The 16,526-nt window shown below is 41.8% G+C and overlaps 1 protein-coding gene across 1 annotated transcript; it reads right to left on the bottom strand.

Moving 5' to 3' along the window:
- Positions 1–176: 176 nt before the first annotated feature.
- armc2 (armadillo repeat containing 2) lies at positions 177–14,657 on the bottom strand. The gene is made up of 17 exons (XM_070926230.1): positions 14,440–14,657; positions 14,256–14,328; positions 13,704–13,869; positions 12,928–13,054; positions 10,249–10,316; positions 9,420–9,527; positions 8,161–8,345; positions 7,968–8,070; positions 7,457–7,671; positions 6,512–6,657; positions 5,555–5,654; positions 3,696–3,999; positions 2,039–2,161; positions 1,760–1,873; positions 1,221–1,353; positions 527–681; positions 177–307 (listed from the first exon to the last, which is right to left on the bottom strand). Exons 1-17 carry the CDS (start codon positions 14,655–14,657, stop codon positions 177–179), a joined length of 2,469 nt encoding a protein of 822 aa, XP_070782331.1.
- Between the last annotated feature and the right edge of the window lie 1,869 nt (positions 14,658–16,526).

The raw sequence follows: 16,526 nt of genomic DNA, 5'->3' as shown, positions 1-16,526 counted from the left end.
ACGACCTCACCTGCTTTCTCCATGACAAAAAGCAAACTACAAAACCTTTACAGCCACCTGTAAAACCTGTTGGAGGTAAGTGTAAAATAGTTAAAATGTAAACTCTGGGTTAAGTATTTAAAAGCTTAAAAAAGCCAAGGTTTCCATGACAATATGAGACTCCATGTCCCAGTTTGTCAGGCTGTCCGGTCTGGAGGCTGGAGCGTCTTCATCAGTTTTTGAGCTACAGGGAGGAACTCTAACTCCCAGCATGCCCGGTGGAAGTCCCTCATATCTTCATTTTCTATCCACTTCAGAGCATCTCTGCCTAAGGAATTAATTAAAAGGAGCTTTCAGGTTTATTCTGAATACTTTTCAGCTTTTGTGTTCACATGTTTCCATGGAGTTGCTATGTTCATGATACGTGTGTCCCTCCCTCCCTCCGCCCTGAGGGCCACTGATGTGAAGATGTGAAAGAGAGTATGTTCTTTCCAGCATGACTCCCTCCCTTGTTATGTAAGGATTAGTAACAAAGCTGTGCACCAACCTAAGTATGTAATGAGGATCTCCAGCAGTGACTCTCTCTCCTGTGAGTCCATCAGCTTCTCTGAGCCGCCGCCAATCATGTTCAACAACGCCTGACAGACCTGGCCCGCCAGCTGCCAATCACCCGGTCCGAAGTCTTTCAGACAGTCCACAAGCCTGGTCACACACACACACACACACACACACACACACACACACACACACACACACACACACACACACACACATCGTATGACTCAAGGGAGAGGGATTCACATGACCGGCAGGTTTGTGGGCATTAGCTCCACTTCATTGGACCAACATCTGAAAGAGGACTGTGTGTGTGTGTGTGTGTGTGTGTGTGTGTGTGTGTGTAAAGGGAAAATAAGAACTTGAATGTTCAAGCAATGCTCACTTTTGGAAGTGAAAAAGCTGCCAAATCTAACCCACTGGCACAAAATGTACAGTACAGTAATTATGATGATATCTCAAAATAATCAATCATGTAGAGATGTTTATTGTTATATGCTGCTAGTTGTGAGCACCATTTTAAGTCATCATCATATTTTGATTGATATCATATTTAGTGGAAAGTCTGTGACTTGTCTGTCAAATCAAATACAAAGATGTACTGCATACACACACACACACACACACACACACACACACACACACACACAAACAAACTCTTAATCTCTAAGTGCATTAGTCCTTACTTTGCAGCAGCCCCCTCTAGTGAGAGACTGACCCCGTTGGGGGGGTCCAGAGCCAGGTTGGTGAGGACCCCGCAGGCTGAAAAACACATCTCAGTGCTTTTTGAGTCGAGCAGCGTCACTATAAACTGGTGGACTGAGGGAGAGAGAGCGGAGAAAGATGACGGCGTGATGAAGGACAAAGCAGGGCAAAGATAAGAAGGCCGCTATCACCAGAGTCAGCAGGCATGTTTATACTGACTGTAGCTGGCCTTGTAGATAAGTCCAGCCTAAACATGACAGTACAGAAGCAGAGGTGCGGACTGTACCAGACATTCTGTGTTTAGGTACTCAGTTTTCCGTAAAGTTGTGCGCCTGGATGATGTGATTTCTGCAGCTTCTGTGTATTATTAGGCTTTAAAGAAATTGTCATCTTTGATTGAAACATGGCAACTCTTAGCCAACGTTCCTGCAAGACTCAATGAATACTGTATGAAATAAGTACAGTCTCATGGTGGTGTGTTTTGTGTGTGTGTCTGTTGGTCTTTGTGTCCATCATATACCTTTGTTTTGCATAATAAAGTCCCGCACATCCTTGGACAGAGACAAATTTCCATACACACGGGTGGCCTCAAGCATGGCGTCCATACTGGAGCTGAGCACCAGCTTCAACATCACTGAAGTGAAAAGAAAGAGTGAGCAGAGGAAGAGAGAGAAATGGGGGAGTAAAGGGGGAGGGAAATTAAATATAAGCAGGAAAGTGGGAAACAAATAGTGTAAAATAAGCAAAATAGACAAATAGTAACCCTCATGGTTTTTAGTTTTTAGTTTTTTCATTTTACACTTTGCGATGGTGAGTTGGCTGTGTCTGAGGACAGAGCTTTCTTCCTGGTAGAAGGACAGGTTGTTGATGGTGGCAGCCACATTCACCAACAGCTCCTCGCTTTCTTGCACAGACCTCAGCTCTGTGGACCACACACACACACACACACACACACACACACACACACACACACACAGAAAATACTCATCAATAAGAGTAACCTTGAACATTATTTTTAACAGAGATCTTGAAGTAGATGTTTCTGATTTTTCCTTAAAAATTCCTCCTGAAATACAATATATCATTACTCATTTATGTGAAGTGACCCTCATTCTGGTGACTAGTCTAAACATAATGTGAGAACTTATAATTAAAATTGTTCATCTTGTAAAGAATACATGCATTTGTCAAGCTGCTCTTTCCCTGATAATGACTAACCAGGTGATGAAAGCTTTGCATCCTTTTATGTTGATGAAGCGGAGAAGGTAAAGGTAGATTATTAATCCATAAAACAACTGCAACATGGATTGTGTAAACTGGCACTCAGTATTGAGATATTTCCATTGGCAGCCTTTTTGCATGTTGCAGCTCAGCCACACTGATGTGACACTGTGACATTATCATAGAAGTAGCTGTTATCTGTAGGTCATTTTGATATAGTCTGTTTGATCATAAACTAGCATACAAAGGTCAATGTGACCCAATCCAACCAGCGATGACACTGTGAGCGGCTTGGTAACCGAATCTGTTCCTGATATAGCAACAGATGTCGTGTGCTCAGTCATAAATCGTGGATATTGCGGTCGGTGTCGCACTGCTTTTTCAGTTCAGTTCTGACTGAAAATGCTTTGTTGGGACCCCCCCCCCCCCCCCCTCCAAGCAGCACAGCCTGTCATGAACTTGATCAAAACAGGACATTGATCAGCCAAGTGTGCTTTTTCATCCTCTACTGAGATTTTGTTTTCTGTTTCCAGCTGTCACACTAACTCCATATTCTCCTTCATTCGCTCATTTCATCTTTCTGTCTTCAGTTACTTCATTTACTTCCCATCTTACTCTCTGGCATCAGTCACACACCCCTTAGATGTGTTTCACTAATTTGACCTCTGTTTTGTTTGTTTAATTTTCTCTCCCAGCTGCCTTGACGTGCGTGGTGGAGGAGGCAGGCAGCAGACAAATCGAGAGTTTCACACCCACCTGTGTGTCAGTTCAATCTGTCCTGAAACCATCTAACCACATGGGAGAACTTCACACACGCAAACCAAGTCGGCTGTGAGATGTGACAGAACATCCTGCTCATGCACTGAAGCACTTAGGTAAACCAAAAGAGGATGTGCTGCGTATCGAACACAAAGCACTGAGAGGAGAGCGAGCGAGGGAATGAACAGACAAACGAGGAGCATGTTTTCGACCAAAGTCATGTCTTGTTCCCAGCACAAGGGAAGTGGTTGGGTGTCTCGCAGCTACTTACTGTACTTACAATTCAGTACTTACAAAACAGCTATTTTTAAACTTATCAGATTTTCACACACTGCTTCCTTTGTAGCACAGATGGGTGAAAAGGACAAATCTAGAAATGTTACAGATAGTTACAAATCTGCTACAGACTGTATCTTCTATTTTTCCCTTAATGAATGACTTTGTTAAACAGTGACTAAGTTCTGCTCTCTGCTCACCGAGCGTCTCCATCAGCAGCTGAATGCAAGTTGCGTTGGTTGCCAGAGCTGGACCTACAGCTGGGTGGATGCACATGTTCGCCAGCACCCTGACCAGCTTCACCAGCACGTCCTCATCCTCCTGCACACTCCTAGGGGGACCTTTCTGTGGGGGTGTGTGTGGTGAGTCGTCTCTGCGCTGGTAGCTGTCGTACAGCTGCAGGAGTATGTCCATGCAGCCCTCCCACTGAAAGAGCTGCAGCCGGGCCTCGTCGCTTTTGGCTGTGAGGTTCCCGAGGGTGAAGAGAAGGCGCACGACGAGGTCCTGTGGGAGAGCGGTGGAGAGTATTGTCGTGGTCAATCTGCAGCTGTCAATTACTTACTTTCTGAATTAAAGCAAACCAACAAGACACGTGTTTAGACGTTTCTGTCTATTGCAAATGTGGCTGAAAGGCCAAACTGTGTTTGGGAAAGATACTTTATTGCTTCAAACATTGTTCAGCTGATCCACTTTTTCTTGTACAGCATTTTAATTTATTCAGTGCTAGAAACAATTAGTGTGTAGCTAATATAGGACATATACTTCCAGCTTTTTTGGACTAGTTCCTGGGGTCATATTTATCACATGAATGTATATTTCATTATCGACAGTATTAATCTGCAGATTATTTTCCTTATTCATCTATTTATTGTTTCATCTCAGCCCAAGGTGATGTTTTCAAATGTCTTGTTTTGTCCTATCAACAGTCCCAAAGCCAAAGATGTTCAATTTACAATGACGCACACTGAACACAGAAACTTTAGAGAACACTTTAGAGAAGCTGGAACCAGAAAATGATTAAGACAATGAATTGATGATCAAAATAGTTATATAGTAAATAAATATAGTATATTTACAGTAGACTATTCTAAATAACAACATATCTCCCCCAAGAGAATGACACTGTTTCTGATGTGATGATGAAAAACAAATATATGAGATTAAATATGAGATTAAGATCTAAAGACCAACAGCCACTTCACCTGAGGCACAGTGAGCCTGCCCTGTCTAGTAGCACTATTGTCAGTGTCACTCACTTCCCCTAGAGGGTTCATGGCTGTGTAGACTTGTTTGAGTGTAACTACACCCTGTCTTTTCAATGAGGTATCACACACTTTCCAAGAAAAAAAGGGTAACAAATGACACCCTGTGCGTCACGCTTGTATCCTGACTCTACTTAGTAAATACATGAAGAGCAGGGGAGCTAAGAACACACTCTTTTCTCCCATAAATGCGCAGTGACATTGGTATGAGGACAGGACAGACTGTCCCTGGACTAGGTGCTCATTACACGTCTTACTGTCCAGTGTGTGTGTGTGTGTGTGTGTGTTTGAAGGCATGGGTTTATTCCATATGAGATTAAAAACACATGTCAGTCATGTCTAAATTGCCAAAGTCCCGCCCTTTTCTTCTCCTCCTACTCCTCTTGCCTATCTCTCCTCCCCTCCACCTCTGTGTCACCTCTACTCAAGCTCACCTCCTTTATTTTTTTTCTTTTTCCCCTCCTCTTTCCTTGACTTACTCAGCCCATCCTGGTATGATTAAATGTCAAAACACATACACACACACACACACACACACACACACACACACACAGCAGAGCAGAGAAAGAGAGACGAACGTTACGTGCAGATGGACACAATGTCCCGTAAATGTGTTTGGACTTGAGGTACATAAACAACTTGGTCTGAGGGTAAACATGCTTAGTGGAGTTACATCACTGAACACTGGAAAAGCTCGTCTTCGCTTCCCTCTAATACACACAGGCTCAAGCACACACACACACACACACACACACACACACACACACACACAAACAAGAGGAGGCTCGTGGACTCACCTGTTTTTGGTGATGTTTGCTCAGCAGTTCTAAAAATAGTTGGTAGCAGTCGGGGGTCTGGGCCAGAGCAAGGCGGCACTTCGAGTAAGAGGAGAGTTTACTGAGGGAGAGAGAGGACAACAAATACCACTGATCATTCCACTCACCGACTGCTCCGCCATGCTGACTAAATATGGACATATTAAATCAACACTGCTAATGGATAAGCAGGCCTGGGCTGGGATACACTTGTCATGCTTTCATTATATAAGCAAAAATATTCAGATGGTATTAGCTTTATCAGCACTAAAACCCGGTAAAACTGCTGAAAAACACATTTTATTACACATATATTTTGTGCTTCACACACTGATGAGGTACTTGTGGAGGAGTAGGAGGCCGAGAGCTGAAGCCAGAAACTGCTGTGGCCTGCTGTCAGGTGACTTTGGTGCCCAAGCCCTGTGTCTGGTTTTACATTGAACCATTGTACTGTGTCATATAAATCACAGTTTTAGCCTCTGTCAGATTAGTCTACCCATGGAAATGTTTTTTGTAAACTGTTGGCACTGCAATTTATTTATCAGGAGCTTGTGTTATTTCAAAGCACCTTACTCGCCTAAAGACCTGCGTACGTGTGTAGCGTCTACCCCTCTCAGTAGCATGATTTGGGTGAGCAAGTTCACACAAGGATTCTGTTATTCAGTTTTTGAACACAGACAATTGTTAGAGTTTTTTCGTCATAGTTTTGTCCTCCATGCGTGACTTTTTTTAATAGACGTAAGGTCCTTATAGAACTTAAAACTGCACATGTAGTAGTTTTTTTTGCATGTAGGTCTTCACAATTGAACCCATTTGTACATTCAGAACTAAAAAAGCAAAGAACTTCATTACATTCATTACTGCAATGGGCAAAACAGAAATCAGAAATATGACATCATGTCATATTAATATAATATTATTGAAGTGCATGTGTGATACCTGTATATTCTGGAAATGTTGGTGCAGATGTCCTGGTCTTTGCAGTGATGACGCAGCACCAGACAGAGCTCTGATAGTATGGAGAAGGAGATGAAGAGTGGACGGGAGTCAGGGTGATCTGCAAGGTTCCTCAGGGTCGCTGTCAGCTACAGGGGTCAGAGGTCAGACAGAAAGAAAGAGGGGTGAGAGTGTTGGATAGCAAGAAGAAATATATACAAATGTACCTGCTGTATCTAAGTGTTCATATTTAGGTCAGTATTGCAGTGTTGTGCTATCGTGGCTTGCACACAATGCTAGTCATATGCTCATTAAGGCTGGCTGCTGGCCTGCACAGGACGCCATACAGCAGAGAGACCGGAAACTATTCAGTATGGACATAAATCATTCTTTCACAAGAGGGAAACAGTCATTTCCAACACACGGCACCACTGGAAGTTCTGGACAGTCACGGCCTGCTTATTTCCCTCCTTCAACTGCATAATGAGTTGTGTTAAGGTGTCAAATGAAATGCTGGCTCAAGATGTTTGCTCAGGCCAACTTGTGCGGTTAGCAGCAATCATTTTCGGAAGAGTGAAGCAGGGTGTGTTTTAGACTGAAGTGGCCAGGCCAGGCCAGCAAAGCAGAACATTATGCTCTTGGAGCAGCTTCTATGCCAGACATAAACAAAAACATTTTCTTCTAATAGAGGGAAAATCAGCCAACAAACACATTAAGAAGAATATTTAACATCGTGTTCCTTTATATTGACCCAGTATAACTTCATGTCAAACTGTTGTATGTGTATTGTTTTGTGAGCAGGAGTTTCCATCTGAATTGTGATACAAAAGCTATTGGTTTAAAAAAGGTCGGTGTACATCAAATATCTAATGATTAATTCAAAACATTTTAAAATATACTTTAAAACTTCCCCCAAACTCCCCCAACAATATTAAGTCTGTGACACACCTGTACAAGGATGTGGCCTGCTATAGTGAAGTTGGTGTCTTCTGCTGTGCAGAGCCTCTGGATGAGTTTCTGAGACACACCAATAAAGTTCTTTTCCAACAGGAGTCTAAGGATTGCACAGTTTCCTGAGAGAAACTTCAGAGTCCCAACAGAGTACAGCAGAGCTTCTCCAGATGCAGACACATCCTCATTGCTCAAAATGCCCAGAAATGAGTCTAGACAGAGAAAAACTGAATGATAACGCAATCTGTAATGGTACCTGGTAAAGGGGTTCCAAAAAATGGCACACAATAGAACCAGACAGATATAAATTCACTCCAGGCCAGCAGAGAACATTACGCTCTTTGAGCAGCTTATATACTAGACATAAACAAAAACATTTTTATCTAATAGTGGGACAATCTACATCAGCCAACAAACACATAAAGAAGAATATTTAACATTATGTTCCTTTAAATTGACTTAGCATAACTTTAGACTTTAGATCACCGTGTCCTGGAAGAGTGGTCACCTATAATAGAGTTGTTCTGGAAGAGGATGTCGTTGCTTTCACTGCGGCTGATCTGGAAGATGAGCTTACAGATGTTGAGCAGGTTGTTTCCACTGATACACAGCTGGAGACAAAAATGCAGTGTCATGGACGACCTTGTAATAGTGACTTAGTGGCACACATGCTGACGCCAACACAAGCACAGACGACTCACAGCAAGGCAGAGCTTGGCGATGTGCAGGTTGAGCTGGGCAGAGTTGAGGTCGATGAGGCGGAACAGTGTTCGAAGTATCCCTGACCTCCTCTTACAGCGTCGGCCGAGCATGTCCGCTTCTGCCAAGGTGCCATGGAGACCGTCACACAAATCGCACAGACGGTCCACCGATCCCTCAGAGCTGCCTGGCATCGCAGGAAAGTAGATATTGCAACAAAAAAAAAATGCCATGTCAAACATGTCAAACATTCACAGAGAAATCAAACATCCCAAAATGAAAACACTCACTCTGTTGGCAAGTTTGCATCCATATAAATACAGATGAGTGATGTTTTGTGTGTGTTATGGTATGTATGTGCAATGTAATTGGGCTCTACTGCATGGTGTACATTTATTATTTGCATGAGGAACTTGAGGTTAAATCCTCAACATCAATAATACATTAGTCAACAGTAAAATAACATTCCCCTCCCTTCTAAGAAGCAGCAGTTTCTTTGGTCAAATGCAGGGGAACAATTCTGCAACAGGCAGCTACAATCTTGACGCAGAGGAAGAGAAAGGGTGGAGTCTTTTCCTTGTTTTTGAGGTAAAATAAATGTTTTCCCTGCATAAATAACAGGGTTTGGCCATTTCTAAAAAAGGTTGGCTGCAGTCTCACACTGAACACTTCACTGCAATTTCCCACTGAATCTGAAAGGTGTTTTATGCATGAGCCAGAAGGCACTTGGTACAATAAATATTTAATATTTATCTTTCAAATGAATTTTCCATTAAATTTGTAGAGTGTTAAAATATTTACAGCCATAGATTTCATTTCATGGCTGCCAGACTGCAGTTTCAGGCTAAGACAATTATGTATGGATGCCAAACATAACACTATTTTGTTTGCCTTTCTTCAGTGGGTGAAATGACAGTGCTTTTTCATTTTGACTTCATGCATGACTATCTGCCAATGCTAAAAATCTATTTTCCTGCCTGCTGGTTGAAAATGAAATGTAACAGAGAGATGAGGCACTAATAAGAGAAGCTTACCCTTAATTTAAAAAAAGACCAGAATCACTGCAACCACATTACATTTCACATTAGCTTCAGAGACATTCTTCAACCCAAATGGAAAAATGTATTGTTGAAAAGTGATATTGTGACTGGAGTAAGTGACAGAAACTATATATTCTTTGGGTCAAATGAATGGATCTGGTCAAGACTAATGGATGTCACATCTTTTCACTTATTATTGGGTTTCCTTATTCACACACTACCTGCAGCCACACTCTCTAGTTGTTGGAGAAGAGGAGCAATCATATTATTCCACACCAGTGACTCTGCATCCTCCTCTGTGCTTGTGGTGTTTTCTCCATTCCCCAGCTCTGAAATGTGCGGAGAGAATTGCAGTTAGCCAATTACCACCTCCGAACTCAGACGGTGAACATGAGCAGCAAGCGTGGTTCACAAGTTCACTGTCTTAAAATAAAACCTGCAGGAAGTTTGATGCCACAATGAAAGGTCACCATCCACAGCTACACTTCCTCTGGTTTCTGTGCCTGTGCTGATGTGAAACGGTCTGCGTGCGGGCACGTGAGCGTGTGCATGTGCGATGAAAACACGTGTGCATGTGTTTGTGCACTCAAATGTATGCATTCTCACACACACACACACACCATGCACATTTTTTTTTTTGCCGAACATTTGCATACCCCCTTGCTTGGTGTGATGCAGGAAACTGTGGTTGCCCAAACCAACAGCTCTCTCAGCTATTGGCTGGCTGCCTCTCATGGTGGAAATTAGGCCCTTAGCAACAACACCCCAATCAAAGTTTGACACTCAGGAAGGGGTGTTCAGTTACTGGGAGAGGTGTGTCTATGCTGTTGGTGAAACAACACTTTTAGGCTAATGTCTCATTATATTCAGGCATACTTGTGTTGATTTCAGTTTGACATCTTAGAAAATAAGTTACTTTTGAAGTAAAATCACTGAATGGTTAAGTGGTAAATTGCGCCTACATTTTTATTTTACATGCTATACAAAATGTACCATTCATTCATTGTTTGATATGTGGCAGTGAGGTTCATTTAGTATATCTGGGCAAACCTGTTCTCCGTCCTGCTCTGCATTCTGCGGTTCTAACTCCTGAGTCATCACCAGGCTTCGTTATTCTACTGTTGGCACAAAGAAACACAAAAGCACAAAGAGTCTGGTTACATCAGATTTTGGAGATGAGACATGTGTGACTACTGACTTGTTTAGTCTAATCTAATTGACTTTGGGACATTTGTCTCATTTGGGCATTGAAATAATATTAAAAAAACCTAAACACAAAATATTTAAAGGATGACTTGTTGTTGAATGAATGCATCTCCGTGAAAAAGTTGCTGACTTTATAGTCTGTCAACAAGGCTACAGGTGTATTTTCACCCAGTGCCACTAGGTGTCCCTGTTGCAGCAGAGGTTGAGACTTGTGTGCTGGTGCTGTTATCTCTAATGTTTGTGTGTCTGTGTATGTACATTCGCGCTCATGCAGAAATATGTGTCTGTCTGTGCGTGACTGTCTGTACGTTTCTGTGTGCGTGTGAATCTTTGTATCTTTGCAGGCGTGTGTGCAATTGTGCACAAACTGCAATCCCCAACAGACAGGAACTAAGGTCTTAGCTTTGTGGGCAGTCCGGTTAAAGCTGTTCATGCTTTGTCACTGTGAGCTGTCTCCACAGTCTTACCACCTCTATGCAGTAACCGTAAAGTGCTCCCCAAAACACGCCCCTTGTCATGCTATGTGTTGTGGCTTGCCCTCTGCATGTCACTGCTGCATCTCACTCTCTGCATGTCACTGTCAAGTCTGCACTATTCCTCTCATACACAAAGAGAACGACTCAACGCTACAATCATTTCTGTGAAACATGGCAGGTAGTGTCTCTTATGACTAATTACTACATGACCAGCTGAGAAAATTATTATTAATAAATAGAGATAAACACAAGCAGCATGTTGAGTCATCCCAATCACATCTATAACTGCAAGATTTACTTCACAAATCTCACACAAAAGAGTGAATCAACCTCACAAAATATGGAAAAGTCACTCCTGTCAAAGACAAACATTATTATGAAGCTTCTGCAGTGACATTAGTACAAAAGGCTGACTCTCAGGATGGAATATTTCATTGAGTTTTTACTCTCAAGTGAGCTTTATTTCACGGTCTTGCTGACAGGTATGAAACAGAAAATGGCCTTCAATATTGCAAAAAAAAACCTTTCTATTCCATTGGAGAATCACCAGAAGGTGATGCGACATCAGCATTAACATACAGTATGTGGGTGCTGCTATAGAGTGCACTTTCACTTTGATTTCACTTTGAGATTTAGTGATTGGTATAAGCTGGCACACAGGGCATACACAGCAGGGAGTGCTGGCCGAGGCATGTTGCAGTGAATGTCAGAGAGGGGGCTTTGGCTCTGTATGATAGGATTAAGAGCCTGATAATAAGGCCTCTTTGTGTGATACTGCATTCTCTGAGACATGACCTCATCCCTGTCTTAGGCCTGGCCAGTGCACTGCAGTCACAACACACGCTGCTGCCAGCCTTGCCCAGATGGGCACCCAAATCTAATAGAGAGCCATTTGGAGCTATAAAGCTCTGGCTTATTGGAGAAAAAGAACCTAGTGGACGTCTAATCTCCCCTATCTTTATATCTCATCCAACTCATCACATTAATCTGTCATGCTGTGTCTATTTCCACTTGCAGTCAGTGTACTTCTGGCCTGACTATGTCTGTGATTTTCACTCTGTTTGTCTCTGTCTAGTGCACCTTTTATGTAGTTCATTGCAACACTAAAGAACAGTAATTCAAAAACTCTGACTTAACACTAATCAAGAAGGGGAAGTCTTTAATTGTATCCTCTTAAATCATAAATTGACCACAGTCTCATCTCATGGGACCTCTCTTTGTCAGCAACAAGTTATACAAACATTGCGTGTTAACTTGGCTTGCGAGGGAGGAGGTGAGGAGGTTGTGCCGCGGGCAATAGCCCAGATTTCCTGTAAAAGTGTTTTATGGTCTGTCCCCCCTCTACAGCCCCGGTTGCCCCACCCAATCGATAGGCGGATAGATTGTAACGACAGCCCCCGACCTCACATCCAGAATTATGCCCCTTGTGCTGACACACAGCTGATGAGGTCGGCGGAAAAAAGCAGAGCTTTTAGCCTCTCTGCACTGTGAAGGTGTAAAAGCTGACACATGATAGTAATGACAGATAGAGGCAGTTTCATTGGGAATGAAGCTTGCCAAGAAGCTGGATTTAACTGTGACCAAGATATAGTGTACAGTTAAGTATATGAGGGTTCAAGTTGAAGAATTTGTTCTATCTATTAGTTAGTGACACCATTGCTACTCTAACTGACTTCATATATTCAGCTGTCAGTGCTGGTGTGAATGTGGTATGAATGCTGAATGTATCTAAGAGGTTTTGGCTCTGGAACAAGTAAATTATTGCTTTGAAAGCCTTTTGCTTGTTCCTGTTCAATCCTTATTTTTTTGACCATGCAAACTCACGCTGGGGCAATGCAATGAGAGAGGCAAGAAAGCAAGGAGGAGGCAGAGAAGGATTTGATGAAAGGCAAAAATGGGAGGCACAATCAACCTTTGTGTGCCTATAAATCTTCAACTCATTGTCGTACTGTCACGTTGGTCAAAAAGAGGGAGCAGGAGAGGGTGGGGGGGCAGACGAGAGAGAAGGACAGATCTTGCAAGTCAAACAGAGGGATAGAAAACATACCTTTCACTTGCTGTTCTGCGTGGGCCACGATTGTGGGGACCACCGCGGACCTCAGTGTGGTCCGTACTGGGGAGTCGTTTAGCTGACGGCTGCTTTTGTCCTGGGCCTGGATTCAATCTCTCTTTCACTAAACACAAAGAAAGGATGTGGCAAGAAGTTATTTACGAGTCTCTGTGTGCTGCAGTAACGTTTCTGCTTGTTTCACTAGCTAAAAGTATATTTTTTTCTTAAAGTCAATTTTTACACAATCACGTACTGTATGAGTACATATATTCAGGTCAAAGATTTCCAAATTCAGCCAATGCTTTTGAACATCCTCATCATCTATTTTATTGCTCCAAATAGTAGACTGAGAAAAGATCTGAGAGAGGGAGAGTACTCATTTTCTACTCAAAACAGCAGCGGTAAATTACGTTTTTTCACCCAACAACAGAGAATGTAAATCAGGTATAATGTCAGCATGTGAACGGCTCCATTCATTTCCCTTTGAGAAAACTGCTCTTGCACTAGTGCCTGCACAGAAGATTTACAGCGATGCCTCGGGTGAAATACATGCAAGTGCTGTTTACTTTTTTCTTTTTTTTTACCTGTAACAAATGCACTATCTTACCTTCTTTTATTAACATTTTATTGTAAGCACAATGTGAATGACTTCCTATTAACAATGACTTTACTATGTGTCATACATTCAGTAACTATACACTTTTCTTTTTCTTTTATCTACCATCTTTTCTGCCTTGATCCAGACTTGCATCAATATTTTTTTCCATCCTCACCATCTGTGTGTCCCTCTACAGGGGGCAACGTGGTGAGAGATCCAGCCCTGAGGAGGCGCGCCCGTGCCACTGCCAACCCCCTCTTAACTTCCAGTGGGTCAGTGGGGGGTTTTGGAAAGGCCTTGAATGGATCCTCAGCATCGCAGGGGACTGGAAACTTTGGCTTCTGGTACCACACAAACATATTAGTGGCATATGACGGTGTGAACAATGAGCCAGAACTTCAAATCCACCAATGAAACGACTTATGTCCACAAAGAGATCCTATTATTTTGATTACTCATTTATTCAATTTTTTTTATCACATATATTAACATTATAATCCCATTTATTAAAAGCAGATAAGCTTTCATGCTGGTGTACAGAGGCGTGTATACTCCTTATCCTATTTTTCAGTTTTCGTGGTAATACTTATAATACTAAAATATGCAAATATGTACTTGAGCTTACAACAAATAATACCATAATTTGAATCTGAAATACTATTTGAACTACCACATATAGGTGTGTGTGTGTGTGTGTGTGTGTGTGTGTGTGTGTGAGGGAACTTACATGGTCCAGAGGGGAGAGGCGAATCCCTGAACCTGGCCTGGAGTCAGGAGCATCAAAATTTTGAGCATGAAGACTGAAAAGTGAAAAAATGACTTGTTACTTCTACAAGTTACATGAGACCCAGCCACAGCTGATCTCAGAACCCGTCAACATGAAGGAGATCTAAGTAAGGTTTGTGACTAACCTAAAGGTCGATGGAGGCCTGTTGTCACGATCTGCACGAACAGAGCTCTTTCCAAAAAGCTGCCTGTGTCCATCTCTGGGAGTAAATGGTCTCTGGGTGGACTGGACTCGCAGGGACTGTCTGGCTTCACTGACAATTTCTGCACTCGTTTTCTTCAAAGCGTTGTGCCGTGAAATGAACGGGCTGCAAATCTCATGTTTTCTCTCCATAGAGGCCATTTCGGGCTATGTTTGCAAATTACTTCAGTGGTTTGATTTCATTATGCGAGTGGTTACAGGTTGTCTCACTGATGGGAAACAGTTGGAAATATTTAAAAAATTAGGATTATGCCAGAACAAAAAATAAACCGTTGGTGTAAAATGCTTTTGAGGTTGCAATGAATAACATGGCAAGCAGTGATGAAAGAGGTATCCAGATCCTTTACAAAGGTAAAAGCAGCAAAACTAAAATATAAAAATTATTCCATGACAAGTAAAAGCCCTGCAGTCAATCTTACTTAAGTAAAAGTATTATCAACAAAATGTACCTAAAGTATCGAAAGTACTCATTATGCAGCAGACTGGCCCCTGTCAGGGTTATAATAAACATTACATGATTACTTTTACAGCTGCAATTTAAGATTATTTTCATTACCAATTGATCTGGAGATTATTTTTTATCAGTTAATCTATTAGTCTATAAAACATCAGGAAATAGTGAATAATGTCCATCACAATTTCCCAAAGTAGACATATTCAAATTCCTTGTTTAGTCAGACCAATAGTCCAATAGTCAAAAGTTCTGTATGTCAAATCTTAATCTGCAAAGTAACTATAACTGTCAGTGGAGTAAAAAACCAAAAACACAATGTGAAGTAAAAGTATAAAGTAAGTAGAGTAAAAACATTAAAATTGTGGTACTGGTAGACAATATACTTAGCTACATCCCACTACATAGTTCTGTAGTGCCTGCTAGATTCCAAAATCAGTCCAACAGAGTGACAGTCTAAAAGTATTTTTCTAGGACTGCACAGAACATCCTAATAATGATGTGTCACTTTGGAATCGAGTGGACGGCTGATTTGTTGGTGTTAAAAATGCAATAAAATCCAAACAATAACGTTTTTAATTTGTTTACTTGAAGAATAAGTCCAACAGTACAACCTCTACTTATTACATCTGGCGGATTTGACGACTGTACGTGTGAGTGAATGAGAAGTCCCTCTGCGCGTTCACGCCCCGTCTCCATGGTGACCAAATACCGCTGTGGTAGCTTGCACAAACAAACCCCACAAACAAAATAACCTTAAGAACAGTTTTATTATTCCTGGTTCCTTGTAAAAACGGTTGCTCTGTACTAAGTGTACACAACTTTTACATGACCAAACGGAGAGGTGGTGAGGAAACAGGAAGCGTTTGATGAAACCAGCGTATGAATGACAGCCTGTCCACTAAACGGAGAACTATTAAAGAAAACTAGAAAACTTACCGTTAACCCCGCTACAATCCTCTGTGGGTGATAGTCGGGACAGTCATCACTCCAAATATTAAAGTCGGCCTCCACAGACAACACGAAACATCCTAGTTTGAATTTGAAATGTGTTGATAACTGTGAAGTTTCCAAGTCTGCATCCAGCTAGCCCGAGGAAGACACGTGCACGAGCTTCACTTAATGGCAGTCTCGCGCGAGTTTACCTGCTGTGGCGTCTGGATGTAAACATCAGCTTCTCGCGGACAATTGTGAGGATACTGAGTTCATTTCCAGCAAATGTGTTCAGATGTGTCGGTAATAAATAGAGGCCCTATATAGTATTCAGATATTACTCTGTTAGTAAAAGTCCTGCATTCAAAATCTTAAATTGTATTAAAGTATTAGCATCAAAATATACGTGAAGTACCAAAAAATAAAAATATTATTTCCATTCCATTATTTCCATTTTGGTCCTTGATGTAAAGATAGTAAAGTAAAGTAAGTTTCCCATAAGACATAATTTCACCGTCTTAATGAAAATACTCCTAATACTACTACTAATCCTGGACAATACAAACCATGAATTAAGCTCAAATTCAAGTCCATGACAAGACTGAAAAACTCAATCAAGTTGGAAG

This window comes from Enoplosus armatus, chromosome 19, assembly GCF_043641665.1.
Source record: "Enoplosus armatus isolate fEnoArm2 chromosome 19, fEnoArm2.hap1, whole genome shotgun sequence".
Taxonomy (NCBI): Eukaryota; Metazoa; Chordata; class Actinopteri; order Centrarchiformes; family Enoplosidae; genus Enoplosus; species Enoplosus armatus.
This window is presented reverse-complemented; position numbering and strand designations above follow the sequence as displayed.